The sequence below is a fragment of the Ursus maritimus genome, unplaced genomic scaffold, assembly GCF_017311325.1.
Source record: "Ursus maritimus isolate PB19 unplaced genomic scaffold, ASM1731132v1 scaffold_10, whole genome shotgun sequence".
NCBI classification, from domain to species: Eukaryota; Metazoa; Chordata; class Mammalia; order Carnivora; family Ursidae; genus Ursus; species Ursus maritimus.
The window spans coordinates 23,373,099-23,397,561 of record NW_024423344.1 but is presented as its reverse complement, the minus strand read 5'-3'; the positions used below and the strand labels follow the sequence as shown (position 1 = coordinate 23,397,561).

General features: G+C 37.0%; 1 protein-coding gene and 1 long non-coding RNA gene across 2 annotated transcripts in view; both read left to right on the top strand.

Annotated features, from left to right (window-relative positions):
• The window catches only part of ITM2B (integral membrane protein 2B), a 26,690-nt gene extending 14,493 nt beyond the window's left edge, over positions 1-12,197 (top strand). The window contains exons 2-6 of the mRNA XM_040622781.1: positions 5,805-5,933; positions 7,772-7,978; positions 9,448-9,558; positions 10,382-10,532; positions 11,450-12,197. Of these exons, the coding sequence (XP_040478715.1) occupies positions 5,805-5,933; positions 7,772-7,978; positions 9,448-9,558; positions 10,382-10,532; positions 11,450-11,535 (684 nt within the window). The 3' untranslated portion in view covers positions 11,536-12,197. The remainder of the gene's footprint in view (positions 1-5,804; positions 5,934-7,771; positions 7,979-9,447; positions 9,559-10,381; positions 10,533-11,449) is intronic.
• Positions 12,198-12,780: 583 nt separating this feature from the next.
• Positions 12,781-21,513, top strand: LOC103677599. The gene is made up of 2 exons (XR_572455.2): positions 12,781-14,471; positions 17,261-21,513. It is a non-coding gene; the product is annotated as an uncharacterized LOC103677599 (long non-coding RNA).
• Positions 21,514-24,463: the final 2,950 nt, after the last annotated feature.

The following is a 24,463-nucleotide window of genomic DNA, read 5'->3' as shown; positions in this document are numbered from 1 at the left end:
AGGAATGAAGATAAAAGTTCAAAACTAAGCAATGTAGTAGAATAGAATTTGGTATGTTTGGTCTTCAACTGGGGAGAAAAATTATGAGGAGTCGAGAAAACTAGAACATCAATGAGAAACTCATTTGTAAAAATTTGAATCATTAAATTTTATTTTCATGTCGGCAGTTAATTCTGTATTTTGGAAAATAGTGTATAGGCCAGACACATCCATGGGCAGCTGGCCTTTGAATCTCCCATGTTTATCCATATTAACCAAATGTGTTTTAAAAATGTACATGTTTCTAAATAACTAAATATATTTCTGAAGGTTCAGTAGTTCATGCTACTTTGAGTTGAATAAATTGTATTGATTCTTCTCTATATTTCTGTATCATTTTTATACTTAAAGCATTTTTATACCATCTCTCTCCCCCTCCCTTCCTCCTTTTCTTCTTCCCTCCCTTCTTCATCCCTTCCTCTCTCTCACTCTTTTTTTCTTTCTTTGCTAATACAATTTTTAAACCCTAAGAGATGTTTTCCTCTTTTATATTCTGGTTCCTAAAGCTTTGTGATTTCATTCGCTATAATAATTGCATAATAGTATATCTGAGAGCTTTGGGGAAAAAATGTCTTCATTCATCCTATAAAGAAGGCTCAAATAGAAGTGCCTGAGGATGTGAAGTGATTACTTCGTATAGGAACAGAAACAAAATTATATGAAAACTCTTGTGTTTTGTCTGAGTTAAGTTGATAATGGAAGCACATTTACTGAAACCTCTTAGGGAACTGACTGAGGTGACCTAATTCTTAACTAATTGAAGTACCAGAACAGAATTTATCCTTCATTTTGCTTAAAATATAATTGGTTAAGTAATTTTACTTTATAATATGATAAGATTTATTTGAATCAGAAATTAGTACAGTGAGAGAGCAAGAATGCTTCCAAAAACTGTGTCTTTCCTTACTACTGTAGAGGGGTGATTATAGGCCAGCGTGTGCTTCAGCGTCTTCGTTTGTAAACTGGGGTAAAAATCTGAGGTTTTAGGAAGATTAATGAGATGATAATTGTACAGCACCCGTGGGAGCTTTTTTACCTTATCAGCATAATTTAAGGTGCACCAGTTTTATTGCGGTACAAGGGGAGGAAATGTCTCTGTGACTTGTTTAAATTAGGCCAAGCATACAAAACCAGAGAATTTGTAGTACCAATTGATATGTTTTTAAAGTCTTTGAATATCATAGACTGGTAATGTCCAGCTTGCCTTCCCACCCCCCATAATTTGGCATTATGTTTCTGAGATCTTAAAATCAGCTATGCTAGTTGATTTCATTTTAGTTATTATTATATGAACCTATAATACTTTATTCTCCACTTGATGGACGTGTAGGTCATTTCTAATTTTTTCCTTATTGACCATCCTGCAGTAATCATTATTGGACCTTTTTCTTCATGTACATGTATAAAACTTTATCTAGGACCACATTCCTAGAAATGGAATTGCTGGGTCATAGGGTGTGCGTGTGCGCGCGCGCGCATGTGTTGAATTTTACTAGATACTGCCAAATTGTTCTCCAAGCAGTTACACCAACTCCTGCCAACTGAAGGTTCTCGATTCCTATTGCTCCACACTTCCCGTAGAACTTGGTGTCATTAGACTTTCTCTTATTGCCTGGTACATAAGAACTCAGTTGATTCCGCCCCACACTTCCTATATTGAAATATAATTTACATGCAATAAAATTCTCACATTCTGTGTGTATGACTTGATTGAATTTATGGTAATTGTATAAAGTTGTATATCCCCCACCATCAAGATACGAAATATTTCCATTATCTTAAAAAAATTTCCTTATATATCTTTAATCTCCCCCTCACCAATTCTTGGCCATGGCAACCACTGAGCTACTTTTTGTTACTACATTTGCCTTTTCTGGAATTTCATAAAAATGGAATCATGCAATAAGTAATCTTTTATGTTGGATTTGTTTCACTTAGCTTATTTTTGATTCAGTATGAATATACCACAATTTAACCACCCATCATTTAGTAGATACTTGTGTTGTTTCTAGTTTGTGGCTATTATGAATAATGATGGTATGACTAATATATAGACCTTTGACTAGTTGACTTTTAATTACTGATCTTCAGCGATCTTGCTGAACTTTAATTAGTTTGAATGATTTTCCTTTCTCAGATTTTCTAGACAGTAATATACACATAATGATAGCTTTGCATTCTTTTTTGTAATCTTTGTATCTGTTCTTGTGCTTCTCAATTGTGTACTAGCTAGGATCTCTAGTATAATGTTGGATGAAAACAAAGAATCGGTTTTAGTGGGCAACCCTCATAATTCCTGACTTGAAAGGTTAATGGTGTACGTCTGAAGTTTCACCATTAATTATGAGGTTTGCTGTGGGTTTTTGATCATTATTAGCCTTATTCATGTTAAAGAGTTTCACCTCTTTCCAGTTTGCAAAGAAATGTTATTATGAATGGGAGTTGGGGGTTTGTCAAATGCGTTTTCGACGTATTTTGAGATGGTCACGGGGATTTTCTTCTTAAATCTTACATATGTGGCCTTTTCTTCAAGCTTACTCTTCCAGTGTTAATCATTTAAAACACACTTTTAATAAATCACTTAAGAACTTTTTTGTCTTCAATATATTTTAATGCTTTCTCCATGACTCAGATTGTAATATGGCATGTCATTTCTCTCTCATGAATAATGTTAATTTTGACTGTAAATTACTTAAGACATGAGCCATGCCTTAATCACATTTGGATTTCCCAAAGGATCTTGCACAGTATATTCCAAGTAATAGGTCCCTAATAAAGGTTGAACTGGGTAAAGTCCTTAGAGCTGCTGTTCTTTCGCTAAATAGCCACTATCTGTTGTGTGTTATGAATTCTTACGTTGCCCCGACCCCTCATTATCGTGCTGGCTGTCGATGTAACTTTTATGGGTCATTAAAAAAATAAATAACCAAGCTCTAAAAACAAATCCAAATTTTCATTCACTCATCAAATATTTGTTGAGAGCCAACCAAGTACTAAGCTGGGCTCAGAGCTACCGGTAATGCAAAGTAAGTATGAATGGATAATCACAAGAACCTTATAGCCTGGTAGGGAGAGAGTGAATTATTCTAATGCAAGGTGGGAAATGATCGCTAGAAATTAAGAGGAAAAAAAAGAGATCAGATAGATATTGAAGACCCGATAGTCCTTTAGGAAGTACATGACTGCGGTTTATGGACTTGGGTCTATGATATGGTCATTCGAAGACTTAGTTTCTGATTCTTAAGCCATGGTTCATATTGTTGAAGTGCTGAAAAAATGACCTGTGGATAAGTGAAGCATTTTATAAATTAAATTCATAGAGAAATTTAATTTTTTTTAATTGTCATTGTCCAGAAATGTGATTTTTTTTTGAATGAACATGAGCATTCAAACTCCATAGCATGGTATATAAAGGCCCTTTGTGATCTGTCCCAGTTACCTCTCCATTCTTCTTGTACTCTCCCCACATATTGGGCATGCCAGCCATAGCACATGTGGTCCTTGGAGATATCATGCATTCTGGTTCCATGATTTTATTCATTCTTTGCCTTAAATATAACGCCCTTTAACTGTCTTCTGTGTGGGTAATGAGCATTTGTCCTTCAACATTCCACTCTAGTATTTTCTCCTCTGGGAGGTCTACTCCAAACACTGCCCCTTTTTCTGTGCTCTACATTCTTCTGTTAGAGCCCATATCATGTTTATATTCTCTTTGTGTATTTATTTTCCAGGCTGATCTGAATGATTTCTTTCTTGGCAGGGGCTATCTACCAGTGCCTAGCACAGCTCTTGGCACGTAGTAGACATTTATAATGTGTTCTTGAAATTTGCTGACCAGTTAAAAATGATATATTAAAAAGCCCAGAAACTTGTCATCAATTTGACAGTTGGGGCTGCATTTTTTTTTTTTTATAAGTGTCTGCCCATGGTCTTTGGATATTCATTTATGTGCTACTAGAGAAGGGAGTCTGCCAAACAGGGTGGGTGTTGTACGCACATTTGACTGTCTCAGCAGCTGATACCAAATGTTTGGAAATGGCTGTTTCCATCTGTCATTTCCATCCCCCCCACCCTGTTCCCACCCTTAAATTAATTATGCTGGGAACTCTTTCTTATTTCCTTAGATATTTACATCAGACAAGGGCTCAAGCAAAATACTAGACTTTATCATTCAGGTTTCATATTAGCTTATGACTCCCTGGAATTCTTGTAACTTTCTGTTTACAGATGGAATATCTTACGTGACTTGATAAATTACTCTAGGCTTATTTTTTTCACCTGCTACTTTGTAGTACACTTGTCTTAAGTCTGTGCAGTACAGTGGCGAGTTCACCTACTACAGCAGAGTGTAAATGCTCTCACAGTGTCTGATCCAATCCTTAAGTTAAAAGGCATTTGTTGTACAGTGTTAAATTCTGTGTTTAAGACCTCAGTTAACCTAGTCGCGCACTGTCTAGCCCTAAAGTGTTCTTGGTTGTTTGGGACATCTGGGCTTGGGCTTTTTCTCAGTAGTAACAAGTCGAAATTCCTCATCTTAGCATTGAAAACATAACCTTAGCTTTCATTCTTTCTTAACTGTATTCATGCTTGAACCATATCCAGCATTGTTGATACACTTTTTCTTCCTTTTAATTTATATCCTATTTATCTATAGAGATGTGGATCAAATCTACATTCTCCCTTAATACGTCCTATATGGAGTTTTCCAAGCAAAGATCAGAGTCCCATACTTGAGAGGCTGTACATATATACTACTAACCAGAACGTCTTTGATGACATTTTCAAGTCAGTTGGAGCCTGCCTTTTGCTGTATGTACAATACATCCTGAGCCATGAGTTAGATAACACTAGCAGCTAATCCATTTGTCAGCTCTTTGACATGAACCTGGGTACAAATCAGAAATCAGCTATAAATCTGAAGTGACAGAGTAGTGTGACTGAGTTAGAAGGGCAAAGCGGGTATTTAAAGGACTGAATATTGTGACCCCATTTGACATTCTAAGGCTCAATTATTTCCTTGAGTGGATCAGAATCAAATTTCTAATTAACTGTATGTCTCTTGACTTCATAATTTTTTTTTTCTGTTGAATCTTTTCTCATTTTTCTACTGCTTCTATCTTATAATGACCTTTGTCAAACTGGGATTTGTTTAGGGTAGGGCAGTAAAATGATAGGATTATTTCAAGACTCCAGTTGTTTAAATAATTTGTTGCATATTATTTGTTCTGTCCCTTATTTTCCTGTTACTTTTTCTTGTGTATTGTTAGGAGTGGTTTGATACCTGCCATGAAATATGAGCTACCTGTAGCAGGCTGATACATAATTTTATAATACAGTGTAATACACACTGAGGTTGTATATAAGGCTCAGCAGGACATTGCAGGACAAAGCTGTGTTGTAGCCTTTTCTGAATTTTTAAATGTTAGAAGATATTTTAATCACCAAAGTTGTGCACAGAAAATAGAAATTACGGTGTACTGCTATGTTCTGGAGGTGGGAGGAGCAGCGGTGTTGAGAGTTAGAAGGCAAAACTCTCCCAAGAGACTGATGGCTCAGCTCAAGAGGCATTGTGGTGAGTCCTGGCACCACCACCTAATAAATCCTGGGTTGATTTGGATTAGAGACCTGGGTCCATTGGTTTATTATCTTTGTTTATAAAATGATAATAGGCTTCTTTGAATTTAGGCGTCTTTGAATCCTGAGCTTTCTGTGATTCTGACTGGAAATACAATATTGACCATTGTTGGTCTTTTTTCATATTTTAGGACCCAGACGAAGTGGTACCAGTTGGCCAAAGAAGAGCCTGGTGTTGGTGCATGTGCTTTGGACTAGCATTTATGCTTGCAGGTGTCATTCTAGGAGGGGCATACCTGTACAAATATTTTGCACTTCAAGTAAGTGGAAAAATGCAAAGGACTTTTTTGCCTTTCTTTCATGCTATTAGAAAATTGGCCCAAATTTGTTCTCAGCCTGCATGTTTTGTCTGTGGCCTTTGGCCACGCCGGTGGTCCTATTTTAAAGCTGTGTTTAAAAATGTGAATGACTGGTGATGGGTATTAAGGAGGGCACGTATTGCATGGGGCGCTGGGTGTTACACGCAAGTAATGAATCATAGAACTTTACATCAAAAACTAGGGATGTATTGTATGGTGACTAACATAATATAATAAAAAATTATTATAAAAAAATGTGAATGAACCACAAGAGACTATGGACTCCAGGAAACAGACTGAGGGGTTTGGGCGGGGGAGTGGAGGGATGGGCTAGTCCGGTGATGGGTATTAAGGAGGGCACCCTATTGCATGGAGGACTGGGTGTTATACGCAAACAATGAATCATGGAACACTGCATCAAAAGCTAATGACGTACTGTATGGCGACTAACAATAAAAAAAAAAATCCGAACATAAGTTTGCTGAGCCTATTGGGCAGTTACTAAAAGCAGAATAATGTTGTTTTGAAATGTTGCTGCCTAAAGAGGACAGATTATTGGATGATTTTTCAGAATTAACTGACCTTCATTTTGCTGTTCTAACTAGTAGCTAAGGTATAGTATTATTATTTGCCGATTGAGTAGGGACATCAGACAGCATCAAATGTTGCCATATTGATAGACTCTTAACTTGATAGCCAGTTTGGACTCACCTACAATTTGCCTTTACTCCTGGACACCGAGTTCAGTGGCACCACGTGTCTCCACCTCTTTCCCAGCCTTTGGTTTCTCTTTAAGGATTGTGTAACTTCAGCAGTGAAGTCAAGTCATTTGTGGTGACCATCATTTTGTAACTTAAGAGTGTTTAATAGTAGTCCATAATCCTAGTGGGCTAAGACAGATTTTTCTTATAAAAATCATGATTTATGATCTCTGTTCTGTGATACATTTCTCTTGACAATAATTTAGTAAGTTTATTTTTTTAACATTTTAAAATTTGGAGAGACTGTTGACAAATAGATTTTATTGAAATAATGAAACATTCTGCCAGAGGATGTGTACCTTTCATGCTTATTTGCATGTTGGTAGACATTATTGAAATACTAGTCATCTTTTTTAATGCAGTTTTTTTTTTTTTTACAAGAAATGTGTTTGATTTGGAAAAAACAATTTGTAATTCTATCATACAGAAATATTTTTGCCTTGACGTTTTGTTACATACTCCTAGCCTTTATGTATACTTTTTAAAAAAAGTCTTTATAATGATTGCTATAATCAGATATGTTCCATTTAATTGTGATATATTTTAGGGAAAAAATCACAACTACCTGTATACCTGTAAAAATATAGAAAAACTATCCGTTTTTTGGCCAATAAGAGAAAAATCATTTAATCAGTGAATCACATCAAAAAATCTTAAAGGTATAGTCTTTCAGAAAAAAACATTCATTTCTGAATATATTCTTTTGTAAAAATAATGCCTACAGGTGAAAATAGGACTATTTCTTCAAATTTACTTGTCACCAGATGAATAATTGCTTTAAATTCTATTTTTGTCGACTACAAAAAGTAAGGGAAAAATGAGCTGCTTTTCTCCTTCTGAAACCTTTTTTTTAACAATGCTTCAAAACCCCATCTTAAAGAATATGTTAACTCTGTAATTAAACTGTCTGACTTGTCATCTAAAAGTAAGAGTTTGCAAGCAAAATGCTATTTAGATAGCAGTGGCAGCTTAAGTAATGCTTACATTTAAAACCTGTCTCCCACTGAATTGCTGAAATAGTGTTTAAACTCTTTATAGCCAGATGACGTGTACTACTGTGGAATAAAGTATATCAAAGATGATGTCATCTTAAACGAGCCTTCTGCAGATGCCCCGGCTGCTCGCTACCAGACAATTGAGGAAAATATTAAGATCTTTGAGGAAGATGAGGTTGAATTCATCAGTGTGCCTGTCCCAGAATTTGCAGATAGTGACCCTGCCAACATTGTTCATGACTTCAACAAGGTGAGCCAGGTTCCTGGAACTGTTTAAAAAAAAAAAAAAAAAAGCATGTTCTTTAGTTGGTGCTTTTTATAGTTTTAATTTCAGTATTTGCTAATTTCTAATATTTAGAGTTTACTTGTTATTTAAAGAAAAAAATGTTCCTTACAAGGTAAACTATCCAACATTTGATGAGCTCTTTGTCTGAAGCAGACCCTCAGTGACCCTGACTTCCCTTTGCCTTATCTCCCTTAAAGCCCATCTTCTGGTTGCTGCTCCTTTGCTAGTAAATTGCTACTATTTCTTATGCGCTCGTTTTCTTAGGTAAGAGGTGATTCATGGTCCCATTTCTCTGTAGAATTTTCAGAAATTAGTAATTTTAATTCTGCATCATTTGTTCATCAATTTTCAAGTTCTCATTCTGCATTTCCTCCTAGTATTGAATATTGTTATACGATGCAGAAAAGATGAAATGAGAACACAGTGAATATCCCAAATCTTCCACCTAGTTCCAGAGTTTTACCGTATTTTCTTAATGTCTTTTTCTCATATTTGACACTTGCCCCTGTTGAACTATTGTCTCTTCTATATAACTCCTATATCACTATCACATCTAAGAAAATGAACATGATAATACAGCATTATTTAACACCTAGTTGATATTTAAATTGCCCCAATAATTTTTGTCCCAAGAATGTTTTGTTTCTTAAACCAGGATTCTGAAATTCAGAAGTTTATGTATTATCCTGGATTTTGCATGTGTATGTAAGTTTGCCAGTTTGAACATTCAGGCATATCACTGAAGTTAGCTTTGCAAATATTTCATGCCTGATAAATACATCTGATGAAATCAGGCATGAATTTTCATGTCTGATAAATACATCTGTTTATAAAGCAGTTTGAAAAATTATGCACTTCAAGATAATAAGCCTATCCAAAGCAAATAGTAAATAATAACTAACACTGAGCTCTTAGAAATCTAAGTGTTTACATGGCTTCACTCATTTTAGTCGTCGAAACCATCCTATGAGTCAGTCTTTCTCAACCATATTCTTCCATCTGAACCACAAGAACACAAAATCATTTAATTATTTCAGTTCTCTAAGGATGGTAGTAACTAGTACCATTCTAGATGCATAGGAGAGAAGTTCATTTTTACATGTAACAGATGGGTACCTTGGAGGATGTTAGGGCTTAAAAGAGAACTGACTATATCTCTTAATCAGATGATAGGCTATTTGCAGTTAGTTTTAACAGTTTATTGTTAATCATTTATAGAAGCAAACCGCTGATAAGAATTAGTAGTAGCAATAATTTTGCCTCTCATTACTACCTTCTGTTCCTATCCCATCAAATACTTCATTTGTTGAAATGCAAGTGATTTACCTATTCTAAAGCCAACCCATTTTAATGGTACAGGTTATTCTTAAAACTCCAGATGCTGCCTGTGTTACAAATATTAATCTAATGAAAATGTATCTTTCTCTTTCCAGAAACTCACAGCCTATTTAGATCTTAATCTGGATAAGTGCTATGTGATTCCACTGAACACTTCCATTGTTATGCCACCGAGAAACCTGCTGGAGTTACTTATTAACATAAAGGTATAAGATGTTCAAATATTTTTTTTAAAGATTTTATTTATTTATTTGATAGGGCACAAGCAGGGGGAGTGGCAGGCAGAGGGAGGGGGAGAAGGAGAGGCAGGCTTCCTGCTGAGCAGAGAGCCTGACGTGGGGCTTGATCCCAAGACCCTGGAATTATGACCCAAGAGGAAGGCAGATGCTTAACCGACTGAGCCACCTAGGTGCCCCTGTTCAAGTATTTCTTTCTTTCTTTTTTTTTTTTTTTTAAAGAGAGGGAACACAAGCAAGGGAGTGTGAGAGGGAGAAGCAGGCTTCCTGCGGAGCAGGGAGCCTGAGGGGCTTGATCCCAGGACCCTGGGATCATGACCTGAGCCGAAGGCAGATGCTTAACAGCTGAGCCACCCAGGCGCCCCTCAAGTATTTCTTACTAATAATGATGTTACAGCATCTTAGAATTACCAGTTGAGATATTAGCCCTATAAGTGCCCATCTTACTGGAAATATAGCTAAGAGTTTTAGAAAGAAGAATTAAGACTTGGCTGTTTTGCGTTTTTTCCTTTTATTAATTTATATTTTGAAATAAAATACAATCTCTTAATTTATTATCTAAGTTTTCCTAATGGGCCTCATAAAAATAAATAGTAGGCTTTCAAGAAATAAGATCTATGTTGCAAACTACTCAACTCTTGGACAGTATATAAACAAATGGGCATGACTCTACTGCAATAAAATTTTACTCATGGAAACAGATGGTGGACAGTAGTTTGCCAGCCTCTGTTCCATACCTTTCCTCATCTGTTCAGTGTGTGTTTTGAGGTATTCATATGTCTTCCACATGTAGGCTGGAACCTATTTGCCTCAGTCATATCTGATTCACGAACACATGGTTATCACTGATCGCATTGAAAACGTGGATCACCTGGGTTTCTTTATTTACCGACTGTGCCATGACAAGGAAACTTACAAACTGCAACGTAGAGAAACCATCAGAGGTAATACTTTTTACCATTAAAGATTAGAGTCCTGGCATAAAAGCTTGTTGTTTCACTTCATGATATTGAGCTAGATTCAGATGTAAGCTGGTATTGTTAGCAGTGTGCTTGCCACGAGTAAGAAAGTCATACTATACTGTATCACTACATAGTATTTCTAGATTTCCAGAGAATCATCTAAATTCTAAATCCACTCTTTTCATAGAAGAGAGAATTAGGTGAATGCAAAGTGTCAGTGCCTTGAGATGCTTGTTACCTCACTTCCCATGTAGTCACCCAGTCCAACCTTCTTCCCCCCACTTTGGTTCAGTCACACTGTGTAGGAGTTCTTCTTTTCCAGAGGGTCTCTGGAGAAGCTGTCCAGGTGTGTGCTGAGGGATTTGGATTCTAAACAGAGTTTGCCTTTTGGATCATGTTAAGGATAATCACAGGTTAATTAGAATTTGGCTGAAGAATTAAGAGCATTGACATAAGTAATGTAGCTTTGCCAAGTCATTTAACTTTTTTTTTTTAACTGAAAAACAAGAATGACGGTGTCTCCCCCATTTCCTTTCATTTCCCTTATAGTTGGTAATTTTTTTTTTAAAGCCAGACTTACACGTATAATGAAATTCACCCTCTTTAGTGTGCAGTTCTGAGTTTTAACGAATTATCACCACAGTCAAGATACAGAATATTTCCACTACCTTCAAGGTCATAAATTTGCATGTGGCTTATTATTGGTAACTAAGACCTGTTAAGATACTTAGTTTAGACAAGAGAGGAAAATTATTTTTTCCAGTGTTAAAAAAAAAATCAAACTATAGAAGTTTATGGAGTATAGAGTAAAATATTTTCATATGTATAAATAATAACTATGAAGATAAGTATGAATTACTAAAGAACCAGAAATTTAAAAATTTTTCCCTCCCAAACAGGTATTCAGAAACGTGAAGTCAGCAATTGTGTTACAATTCGGCATTTTGAAAACAAATTTGCTGTGGAAACTGTAATTTGTCCTTGAACAGTCAAGAGAAAAATTATGGGAGAAAAATTTAATATCGCAGCATAACCCCACCCTTTGTATTTTGTGCAGTGATTATTTTTTAAGATCTTCTTTCATGTAAGTAGCAAACAGGGCTTCACTATCTTTTCATCTCATTAATTCAATTAAAACCATTACCTTTTAAAAATCTTTTCTTCTTTCCAAGTGTGGTGTCTTTCATCTTGAGTTAGTGGTTGTATGAAGTCATAGATAATAATACACTTCACCATAGATCTTATGTGTTAGGAAGAATTTAAATTTCTTTAAATCATTTATCCAGAGTTTTACGTTTGAATTATGCATTTTCCAGAGGAGGGGTTATCTAAAGAATAGTCATATATACGCATACGTAAAAATGGACCACGGTGACTTACTAGTAGTTGTTAGCTGCCCTGCTACTTAGTTCGTTAGAGCATTTGAGCACACATTTGAATTTTCCTCTAATTAAAATGTGCAGTATTTTCAGTGTCATATTTAACTATTTAGAGTATGATTTCCACCTCGATGTTTTAATATCCTAGACATCTGCTGTAATAATATTTTAGAAAATGTTTGGAATTTAAGAAATAACTTGTGTTACTAATTTGTATAATCCATATCTGTGCAATGGAATATAAATATCACAAAGTTGTTTGACTAAAGGACTGTGTGTTGTTTTTCCCATATAACAAAGCCAAAGAGTTATTTGGTTCTTTATATCTTAAGATAATCCATGTAAAAAAAAAAGTATTTCTTAACAATTCAGTTCACTATATACAGTGGGTAAAATTGTAGATTTTTTAAAAATAAAAATAAACTTTTAAAATAAGTTATATTTTTCATGGATACTATTGAAGTAACATCTAAGACTCAACCTTGACAGATGCTGCGGTAATACATTTTAAACTAATGTTTTTGCAGTTACTGGAAGGGCTATTATTAACCCTAAAGTTTCCAAGGAGCATAAAATATGCTGCTTTTCCGTGAGTGTCTCCTTTACAAATGGAGCATTTCAGGTTGTAATAATGATTCTTATATTTCCAAGGTTACTTCCTATCTGAAATAATTTAGAATCCACCACCATTTAAAATATCTAAGAGTAATTTCAGAGCTCCTGGGTGGCTCAGTTGGTTGGGCGTCTGACTCCTTGAGTTTGGCTCAGGTTGTGATACCAGGGTCTGTGGTATTGGGCTCCACACTCAGTGTGGAGTCTGTTTCTCTCCTTTCCTCCCACTCTCTCCCTCTGTGCCCCCCCCACATTGCATGCTCTCTCTAAAATAAATACATCTTAATATATATATATTTTATAAATATAAATCAGTAATTTCACTGTAAATTCATAAGATAAAAAATTTTCAGTTCTGAATTTAGGGATCAGAATTTTTAGTTTCACAAACCCGTGAACAGTTTGGTCTAGGAACCGGTTCTAGTCCAAAAAGACATTTCATTCCTGACTCCTGGGTTTATTTCAGTAATATCGTAAGAGCTTTAGGCTAGTCAGATATTCAGAGATGGAGAATTTATTTTAGAAGAAAATATACTCTGATAAAATGAGAGCTGTTTTTCTTTACCTTCCAGGCTCTAAAGTTTCATGTTTTTTAGGGGGCTATGAACTCTAAAGAAAACATTATTTACTTACTTACTAGCATCACTTATATGCCCAGCAGATAGCGTTAAGTGTTAAAGATATTTCTGTGAAGGAGGAGGACAACTGCTCGCTTAGAAGAGACTCACAATCTAGGGAAAGGACCTGGTAAATGGATACCTAATTACAATACAGTCGTGATCTGTACTGTAATGGGGAGGGAGGACCAGGTCCAGGAACTTTGGGAGTGTTCAGGAGGGACAATGAGATATTTGGGATGTGAGGCGCATGGAGCCAGGTTATGGAGGACCTTGTGTACCATCTTGAGGACTTCATTCAGTAGATCATGAGGTGCTGTTGAAGATTTGTATTTTGGAAGGAGCATTTTAGTTTGTGTTTTCCCACGGATAACAGTAATGCTCTATTAGTTAGAATAGATGAACTGCTTGTTAACAACCCCCAACATCTCAGTGGCTTCAGAAAGTAGGAATTTATCTACTTTTATCATGCTCCACTGTGGCAGGAGGGCTCCAGGCTCCCAGGGATCCAGATTTCTCTGTCTTGTGTAACAGTGTCAGCTTCGACTCCTCAAATCTTCTGTGGAAGGAGAGGAGCTAGAGTGGTAGATCCTGCAGGGTTTTATGGCTGGGCCTGACAGACAGGCATACATCTTTTCTCCTTTTCTACTGACCTGACCGGAGCCCAGCCATATGACCCCAGGCCAATGGTAAGGAATATGGAGAAATGTCATTGTCCTGTGTGTAAAGAGAAGCATAATGACATACAGCATTGTCTTTACCACCAGTGGACAATTGGAATGAATGAACAAAGGAATGAAAAAAAGCAAATTAAGATCATCCACAGTTCCATCACACAGAAATAATCATAACAAAATTTTGAGAGTGTGTGTTGTTAAAACTAGTTATCTTACGAATAGCGACATGTTTTTGGTGGATTTGGAAAATAGATAAAAGCACAAGGAAAACAGAAGTTGTATATTCCCTACCAAGAACTTCCTGTTTTGATTATTTTGGTGTGTACACTTGACTTCTTAACATGTCTTTATGGTTTTACAGTCTTTTCCCTCCTTATACATCATAAACACTTTCCCATATCATTGAAAATTCTACATTTTAAGGGCTGCATTATATCTATTGTACATGTATGATAATTTTTTTTTAAATATTTATTCATTTAAGAGAGAACGGAGAGCACAGGCAGGGGGAGAGGAAGAAGCACACTCCCGGCGCTGAGCCCGGAGTCGGACATGGGGCTCGATCCCAGGACCCGGAGATCATGACCCGACCCGAAGGCAGACGCTCAACCATTTGAGCCACGCAGACACCCCGATGTATGATAATTTTTAGTGAGTTCTCTCTCATTGAACATTTTGGTAATTTTAGGACATTTTTGCCATTAAGAACACTGAGATGTTCCTTTTAATAAGCTTTTATATACATATCCATGATTATTTCCATCTGTTCTGGCAGTTTTTCCTTTTGCATTTGCTCTTCAAAAAATTATTCAACTAATAGATGCAAATAGAAATCAAGTACTACCAAAAGGAACTTAAAAAAAGGCAATCTCCCATCTCCTTCCCTATGCCCAGATAGATCTTAACTGTTAATTCTGATACTTAACATCTGTTTTCTTCTCATACTTGCAATGCTATTTTTAATATCTCTTTGTTTTCCTTCCCAGTCTATACTTTTTGTTTCCTATTCTTGTCGTCTTGTATTAATAAGGACTTCCAGTATGATGTTGAGAAGTGGTGAGAGGCAACATCTTTGCCCTGTACCTGAGAGTGGGAAAGCTGCTAGTTTCTCACCACTAGTGTGATGTTAGCTGTAGATTTTGTATAGACAGTCTTTATCAAGTTGAGGCAGTTCCTCTGTGCTGCTGGTTCACTGAGAGTTTTTATCTTGAATGGGTATTGGAGTTTGTCAAATGGTTTTTTTCCATCTGTTGATAAGATCATGTGATTTTTCTTTTTTAGTCTGTTGGTGGTGGATTACGTTAATTGATTTTTGAATGCTGAACCAGCCTTGAGTATCTGGGATAAATCTCACTTGATCATGGTATATAATTCTTCTAACACTTTTTTGTGTTTGATTTGGTAATATTTTGTTGAGTTTATGTTCAAGGGAGATTTGGTCTGTAGTTTTCTGGTAACGTCTTTGTCTGGTTTGGATATTTGGTAATGCTGGCCTCATAGAATGAGTTGGCAAGTATTCCCTCTGCTTCTGTCTTCTGAAGGAGATTGCAGAGGATTGGTATAATTTCTTCCTTAAATGTTTGATAGAATTCACCAGCGAACCCATCTGGACATTGTGTTTTAGAAGGTTAATTATTGATTCCATTTCTTTAATAGATACAGGCCCATTCAGATAATCTCATCTTGTGTCTTTCAAGGAATTAATTTCTTCTAGGTTATCAAGTTTGTGGGCACAGACTTACCTGTTCATGGCTTTCCTTTATTACCCTTTTAATTTCCATGGGATCTATAGTGATAGCTCCTCTTTTATTTCTGTTATTAGTAATTTGTGTTCTCCCTTTTTTTTCTTGAGTTAGCCTGGTTAGGCACTTACTGATTTACTTGATCTTTTCATAGAACCAGCTTTTGGTTTTGTTGCCTTTTCTCTATTGATTTCCTATTTTGAATTTCATTGATTTCTGCTCTGATTTTTATTCTTTCTTTTCTTCTGTTTACTTTGGAATTAATTTGCACTTATTTTTCTAGTTTTCTAAGGTGGAGACTTAGATTATTCCCTTTAGATCTTTCTTCTTTTCTAATATATGCATTCAGTGCATAAATTCACCTCTAAGCACTGCTTTTGCTGCATCACACAAGTTTTGACAAGTTGTGTTTCTTTTTAGTTCAAACTAAATAATGGCCATTGTGGTTTGAGATTAGACAATGTTTTCTGTTCTTTTAAATTTTTTTTAAGTTTTTTAAAATTTGTTAAAATGTGTTTTAGCACCCAGAATGTGGTCTATATTGGTGAATGTTCCATGACACCTTGAGAAAAATGGGTTCTGCCCCTGTTGCAGCCATTTATAGATTGATGGTGTTGTTGAATTTAGCTATGTCTTTACTGACTTTCTGCGTGCTTGGTTTGTCATTTTTGAGAGAGGGGTGTTGACTGGCCTCCAACTGTGATAGCGGAGTAGTCTATTCTTGCAGTTTTTGCCTTGTGTAGTTTCATGTTCTGTTGTTAGCTGCATACACTAAGAATGATTATGTCTTAGAGAATTGACCCCTGTATCATTATGTAATACTCTCCTTTGTCAGTGATACCTTCCCTTACTTTGCATTCAGTTCTGTCTGAAATTAATACAGCTTTTCCTACTTCTTTTGAGTAATGTTTCCATAGTATATTTTTCTCTATCCATTTACTTTTTATCTGTGTGTCTTTATATGTAAAGTTGGTTTCTTGTAGACAACATACAGTTAGGCCGTGTTTTTTGACCATTGACATTCAAAGTGATTTTTGATATAATTGGATTAATATCTGCCGTTTTCATTATTGTTTTCCATTCGTTGCTCTTATTCTTTGTTCTATTTTTGTCTTTCTTCTTTTGTGGTTCTAGTTGAGCATTTTTTAGGATTCCATTGTCTCATCTAAGTCAATCTAGCTTTTTTCTCTCTGGGATTTCTCATTAATATATAACCTGAAGAAGCAGCATGGGTTAGTCTCTGTTTCCTTACCCGTTGATCATTGTTAGACTTTTGTCTTATTGAGAAAATATTAATCACAATTTAAGATTTTAAAAAATATTTACTGTAGATCCCACACTTAATTCTTCCAACCTTCTCTTGTAGATTAGTCCTGAGAACCAGAATGGGTGGGAACGGACTCTTGAGAGCTCAAAATCCATTCCTGAATGGCATAAAGCAAGATAGTCCTAGCTCTTTCCTGCTTATTACATTTATAAATAATTTGATGGGATTTCCATATTCATTTTTAAACTTCTATTTGTATTCATATTTTTATTGTAAAAAATCACCTGGAAGTGTTGATGGTAAAAAATGAATGCCCTCCTCTTTCTCCCATCCTTCAGTCCCATTTTTCCAAGGGAGACCATTGTTAATAGTTCAATGTGTAACATAATTTTTAGATGACCTTGTTCTTACCCCAGTGAGTAAGAAGAAGAAAATGCCTTCCTCTGGTCAGACGATGTGGTCTTACATGTCATGAACTGTGTGAGAAGCCCCTGCCAGAAACTCCATACTCTGCACAGCCTCCGAGTCATCCACCTTCCAGCGTCTTCTGGTTGGCCTTCTGCAGTCATGGTGTAACCCACTTAACCACATCCACTTCCGTGCCCCCTACAATCCATTCTTCAAGCTGCAGCCACCACAGTTTCAAAACACAAATTTGGTGTGTGTTTAATCACATCCCCTAGCTTAAAGCACTTTCATGGCATCTCCCGGCTCTTAGGATAAGGACCAAATTACTTAATCTGCCTGATCTAGTCCCAACCCACCTCTCCAGTCTCACCTTAATAGCACTCCTTTGTGCTCTTTGCATTTTGCCACAATGGCTACATTAGTTTCTTGATAAATACAATTTTCCCTCCCTTGAAATATATTCCCATCCATTCTCCGCTGTACCCTTTAGTTGGCTTCTAGTAAACTTTCAGAACTTAGTTCAGATGTGCTTTCCTCAAGAGAAATCTTTCTTGAAGCATTAGGAAAGGTTCTGTTTTTGATATTTTGTCATTCTTGCTTGTTTGATTAATATATTTCCCCCACTAGACTCCTCAATAAATGTAGGATGACTGGCACATAATTGGAGCTTTTCATTATCTATTGACTGTATTAAACACTCCTTCCTGTACCATCCTAGTCTCGCCTGCTGTCAGCTTTATTCTGGATCGTACAGCATTTCCCAGCCAGTTGTCTCTGTCTCCCAAAGTCTTTGCTGGCTTTCTCATTCTGGATCTGAGTGAGTTGACTTGAATAAAAGTCTGATTATGTTTCTTTTATAAATGTTCATGAGGGTGTTCTGCACTTAGGGGAAACAAGCTCTTTCCAAGCCCAAAATTCTGCCCTGGCTAAACTTCTGTTCACCGCTTAACTGTTTTTATCCTAACCTAACTGTTTTCCTTCTCCTTTCCTTATCCTAACTGTTTTTTCTTTCTGCTCTGGCTTTTGTGTAAACTGATGACCCTGCCTGAAACTGTCTTCTCTCAGCTGTCCCCACCCTCACGCTGCCCACAAACAAAACATGTAGTTAACTCCCGCTCCTCGAGATCTCAGATTAAACATTTCCTCAGAGAGGCTACTATACCTCTCTATTCCTTTAAACTCCATGTTACTTTATTATCTGTCTCCTGAAAACTTTCGTTGGACTTATTGGCAAAACTTACGCACCATTGTGTCCTCTCTACCTGGCACATAATAGGTCTTCACATTGAATGAAAGAATCATTTCTTGGTCAGCTATAGCTAGGAAAACAACAAAAACAGTTCAATATCCACTTCATTAAAGCCACAATATTTTTTGGCAGAGGGTCTTCAGCGTTTGAACGGACCATGTTCGATGAACACTGAACAAGCTGCATTTTGTGGATCCAGTCACTGGGCTGATGAGGGTTTACTTAGGCTACTTCCGGCCGGCCGGCTCACTGCAGACGCGGCCTTGTTCTAAATAAAGTGTCTGTGGGGCCGTATTAAGGTTTGTCTGGGATGGAAGTGATAACTGATACTATTTATCCTCAAATGTTTCAAACCAAGATTGTCTTTTTTTCATGCCGTGTCATTCCATGGAATTTGAGGCCAGATTCTTCCAACTTCAAAAGGATACCAACATTCTTTTAGGCCCAGTGATGACCCACAGGAGGCAGAACTAAGTTTTTAAGTGTAGGCCAAAAAGTAAGTAAGTAAATAGAAATAAAAATGTCGGCACACTACTTGGTTGTCACAGGACTGGAGATAGGCTGTTTGTATTTTATTGGGTGGGGCCTCAGATGCTAAATGACTTAAAAGTAGGGAGTCCTACATAACAAAGTATGGCCTTGCCTAAGTTGTCAGTTATACCCCTGCTGAGAAGCACGGAAGGATCCTAAGAAGAGTTTCTTGAATACCCGGGGTAAAGGTATCCATTAAGCCCCTGATTTAGTAAAGCCAGGCATAGTTTTCCATTTGGGCATGAATATGGCGGTTTTTTAGAACATTTTTTATAACAAAACATATAATTAACCAAATACAAGTTCAGTAGCTAACCCCCACATATCTAGTTTTAATCAGCTCCAGAGAATACTACACTTCAGTCAATCCCTAATTATCTGATACCCAACTCCTGTCACAAACTCGGCTGAGGCATGCTGGAAGGTAAGCCTAGGAAATCTGAGAACCCTCTGTTCCTCGGGAATGAGTTCAGTTTCTTTCCCTGCAGCTAGGGCACTCTAGAAAACTACTCTACTGTGAATACCTTCCTTTAACTCCCCATAGAAATGCCTTCGTAGAACCATAAGCATCCCCTTGACTTTAGTTGAGGACTGATAGAAAAATGAACGAAAAATGTGCTTTTATAAAAGTCTTAGTGAAAGTCTTATGTAGTATCTAGTGCTTCTTATCCAAATATTCTTAAATTTGGTGTTAGGAAAATTTTTTTCTCTTCTGATACACACTAATATTAGAGCTAAGCAGTTTGTTTCCCTTTTGCCTTGGTGGCTGGGAAACTCAGAATAAAACTTGGTGCTCCATTAGATTAATTGCTTTTAACCTGGGTTTTCCTGTGTGTAACCTTTTCAGTAGATGGCTCATGTTTTGTTGCGTATTTTAGATAGAATTTACATGCAATAAAATGCATTTGTGTTCAATGAGTTTTGACAGTTTTATATGTCTGTGTTAACGGTGATCAGAACATTTTCATTACCCCAGAAAGTTCACTTGTGCCCTTTTGCACTCATGACCACTCCTGTTGCAACTACTTTCTGGTTTCTATGATCATAGATGAGTTTTGGGCTGTTCTTGAACTTTACTTGAATGGAATTATTTTAGTCTGGCGTTTTCCACTCAACATTTTCGACATTCTGTGCTGTTGCTTGAATTAGTGGTTCTTTTTTGATTACTGAGTAGTGTCGCTCTTAAATATACAATTTGTTTATCATTTCTCCTGCGTATGGATAGTTCAGTTTCCAATATTTGGCTGTTACGAATAAAGTTTTTTGAACATTTGTGTGCAATTCTTGGTGGACAGCTCATGTTTGAAAATCTTTGTTTCATGATTTATTGTGAAAGCATCTTCATTGTAAACCTCATCTTTATGAAAGGAGTGGGTAAAGTAAAGTAACATGAAAATATAGCCGTTTCCTATGATCAGGTTTATAGTCATTAACTTAAAACACTAAAAACAACCTACAAATATCAATTTCCCATTGTATTAGAATGAAGGTCAAGCCAGATAACTTACCCCTTCAAATAAACTTTTGCAATTTGGATAAGTTCTCATTTAGATCCCTTCTAAAGTATGGGTTACTATCTTTTCAAGTCCCCATTTTCCTTGTTCAGTAGTTATACCAGACACTATATTCAAAGCCAAACTTGATTTCCTTCCCTAAACTTCACCCTCCCATGGCTTCGTCATCTCAACTCTTTTTTTTTTTTTTTCCGTTGCTCAGCCTTAAAATATGGTCTCACCCTTGCTTCCTCTTTTTTTCATAAACATAAACATCACATAGAATCCAGTGAATCTGGTGCCCTCTGCCTTCAAAATGCAGATTATTAGGGATTCAGCGTCTCACTCTTCTAATGTTAAGATGCTAGTCAAAGCCACTATCATCTCTTGTTCCGATTGGTGTCATAGCCTCCTAACTGATGGTCCCGCTCCCATCTTTGGCCCCTAGAGCCTATTCTAAACAACTGTTAACGCAAAGAATAACAAAGTGATTGGGGATACTTTCTCATAGCCTCCCTTGTTTTCTCATGGAGGCTCTCTGGGATTTGATGGTCTCCACAGCTCCCACATGGAGTGAGATGTCCACCAGGGTAGAGAAGCATAGAACTGTGGGTTCCGCCTCATCCCTTGTAGCTGTTCAACAATCAGAAACAACCTGTACTATCTTATTCTGCTGCACAGTGAGCCTGATCAACAAGGCCTCGTAGCTTGGTGTCCTTGTGGCCTTGACAATCTCCCATTATCTGTGTGCACTCCAGTAAGGTCTAAGAGTTTTGCAGTCCGCCCCCTTATGGGCCCTCTTGGCCTTGACCTACCACAGTGCCGCCTTTTCTCCATGGTGCCTACCATCATCTGACCTATTACATATTTATTTTTCATACTTATTGCCTGTTTCTCCAAGTAAAATACATGTTCTCTGAGAACACAGACTTTTTGTTAATAGAACAGCATCTGACGCATAATAAATACTTAGTAAATATTTACTGAATTCGTTTTGTTCAATGTATTTAACATGGTTTTGGCATAGTCGTCTTCTAAAAAATTGACATCATTGTATAGATTTAAGTGGCTGCTAATGTTCAACCAACCAAACTTGCCTTTTTTGCTTGTCTCTTTACTTTTAGTTTCAGAATATTATTCAGGGCTTAGAATGGCCACGGAAATGCAAGTTGCAATACACCTCAGGTTTGGTGCTAGTTTTGTTGCCATGTTAAAGGGAGCTGGGAATTATGTTTTCAACAGCTGGAGTAGAAAAAAATCTTAATATCTGAAGTTCAAATTCTCTCTAATGTAGGGATCCTTTGAATGTGATAATGCTGAGTCACACTGGAGAATAAGAGATGGCCAAGACGGGATTGAAATTCAGATTGATTCACAAGTAGAGACTTGGAAATAACATTGTGAGAAAGATCCTGCTTTGAAAATTTGCATATTTTGGGGTCTGGATGGTATGAATGGTACAGCGACTTGAAATAGAACTTGTAGATTCTTATCAATTCATTCCAATAAATAATTTTATCAAGTGTTTAGAATATCAGATACCTCAAATATGTAATCCTCATTGTCTATTTTTTCAGAAAGTCAACATTGTTTCCATAGTAAAATATTTTCTACTAGATGACCCAGAATATCCACCTCCCTGGTGGAGTAATATTCATTGAGTGCCCATGTGTGCAGATTCCAGCACTAAGCTCTACCCTAAAGGAGTTAGTAATTTGTTTGCCCAAGGGTATTGTTTGAAAGGAAAATAATAAGCTTGACTTTTTCTCTATAAGTCTGATTGCTTCCAGTGGAAGAAAGGATGTTGACTAATAAAACTTTTATAGATCATTTCTTTTCATAATACGGAAACAACTAAAATTTGTTTTGCAAATTTTGAGAGAATATTTGATACATAATATTGAGCTGAATATCAGTATGTCAGCTCGGTTTGTGGTGGAGGGTGGGGCTTGTGCCTGGGAGGGTTATGAATCTTGAATCATCCTCCCCAAATACTCAAAGAAGGCCATTATGGCTCTTGCAAGAACAAGGGCATTCCACACCAAATTCTGGTCAGAAATAATAACTATGGAAAACGTAGTAATCAGCTTTTTAAAAAGACACACAAAAACAATCTGCAAAGTCAAAAATGCATGTGGTTCCTGTGAATGACAAGTTTTGTTTAGGTTATGCAATGAAGCCTCCATAAAACACAAAAGGGCTAGGCCCAGGAGCTCCCTGGTTGGTAAACAACGTGGAGGAATAGGGACAGTGGAGCCCCTGGAGAGGGCATGGAAGCTCCACACCCTTTCCCCAGGAATGGTTGTACACATCTCTTCATCCAGCTGTTGATTCATCTTTGTATTTGCTAACTCTTAGCTTGGCATTTCTCTGGAGATTCTGTGGGAAAGCCAGCTTTAACATCTGTAGTTACTTCTTTCCAAAGGTAGAGAGGAAGATGGTGGAGGAGTAGAGGACCCTAGGTTTGTCTGGTCCCTGGAATTCAGCTAGATAGCTATCAAATCATTCTGAACATCTGTGAACTCAACCGGAGATGTAAGAAAAGAATTCCTGTAATTTTACAAATAGAAAAGCAACTACTTTTTGCAAGAATGACAAGATGGAAGAACTCACCTCAAAAAAGAGAACAAGAGGCAGTACTGACTGCCAGGGACCTAATCAGTATGGATATAAGAAAAAGATAAAAACTAGAGTTCAGAATAAAGATTATAATGATACTAGCTGGGCTTGAAGAAAGCACAGAAGACACGAGAATCCCTTTCTGGAGAAAGAAAAACTAAAATCTACTCCGGTGGAAATCAAAAGGCTATTAATGAGATGCAATAAAAATGGAGGCTCTTACTGCTAGGATAAATGACGCAGAAGAGAGAATCAGTGATATAGAAGATAAAATTATGGAGAATAGGGATGCCTGGGTGGCTCAGTTGGTGAAGCATCTGCCTTCGGCTTGGGTCATGATCCCAGGGTCCTGGAATCAAGTCCTGCATCAGGCTCCTTGCTCAGCAGGGAGACTGCTTCTTCCTCTGCCTGCTGCCCCCCCCCCCCCCCCGCTTGTGCTCTCTCCATCTCTATCTCCCTCTCATGAATGGGTAGAATCTTTTTTTTTTTTTTAATTATGGAGAATAAAGAAACTGAGGAAAAGAGATAAACTACTGGATCATGAGGGGAGAATTCGAGAGATCAGTAATACCATAAAGTGAAACAATATTAGAATAATTGGGGTCCCAGAGGAAGAGGAAGGAGAGAGAGGGGCAGAAAGTATATTGTAGGAAATTATAGCTGAGAACTTCCCTAATCCGGGGAAGGAAACAGGCATTCAAGTCCAGGAGGCACAAAGAACCCCCCCTTAAGATCAATAAAAATAGGTCAACAGCTCAACATATAATAGTGAAGCTTGCAAATTTCAGAGACAAAGAGAAAATCCTGAAAGCAGCTCGGGACAAGAGGTCCATAACCTACAAAGGTAGAAACATACACAGTCACTTTACAGGTAATACAGTGGCACTAAATTCATATCTTTCAAAGTTACTCTGAATGTAAATGGACTAAATGCCCCAATCAAAAGACACAGGATATCAGATTGGATTAAAAAAAAGCAAGACCCATCAGATATGCTGTCTGCAAGAGACTCATTTTGGATGCAGGACATCTCCAGATTGAAAGTGAGGGGGTAGAGAACCATTTATCATGCTAATGGATATCAAAAGAAAGCTGGGGTAGCAATCCTTATATCAGACAAATTAGATTTTATTTATTTTCTTTAAAGATTTTTTATTTATTTGAGACGGAGAGAGAGTGCATGAGTAGGGGGTAGGGCAGAGGGAGAAGGAGAAGCAGGACTCACTACCACCTCCCCACAGTGAGCAGGGAGCCCAACATGGGGCTCAATCACAGGACTCTGGGATCATGACCTGAGCTGAAGGCAGATGCTTAACTGA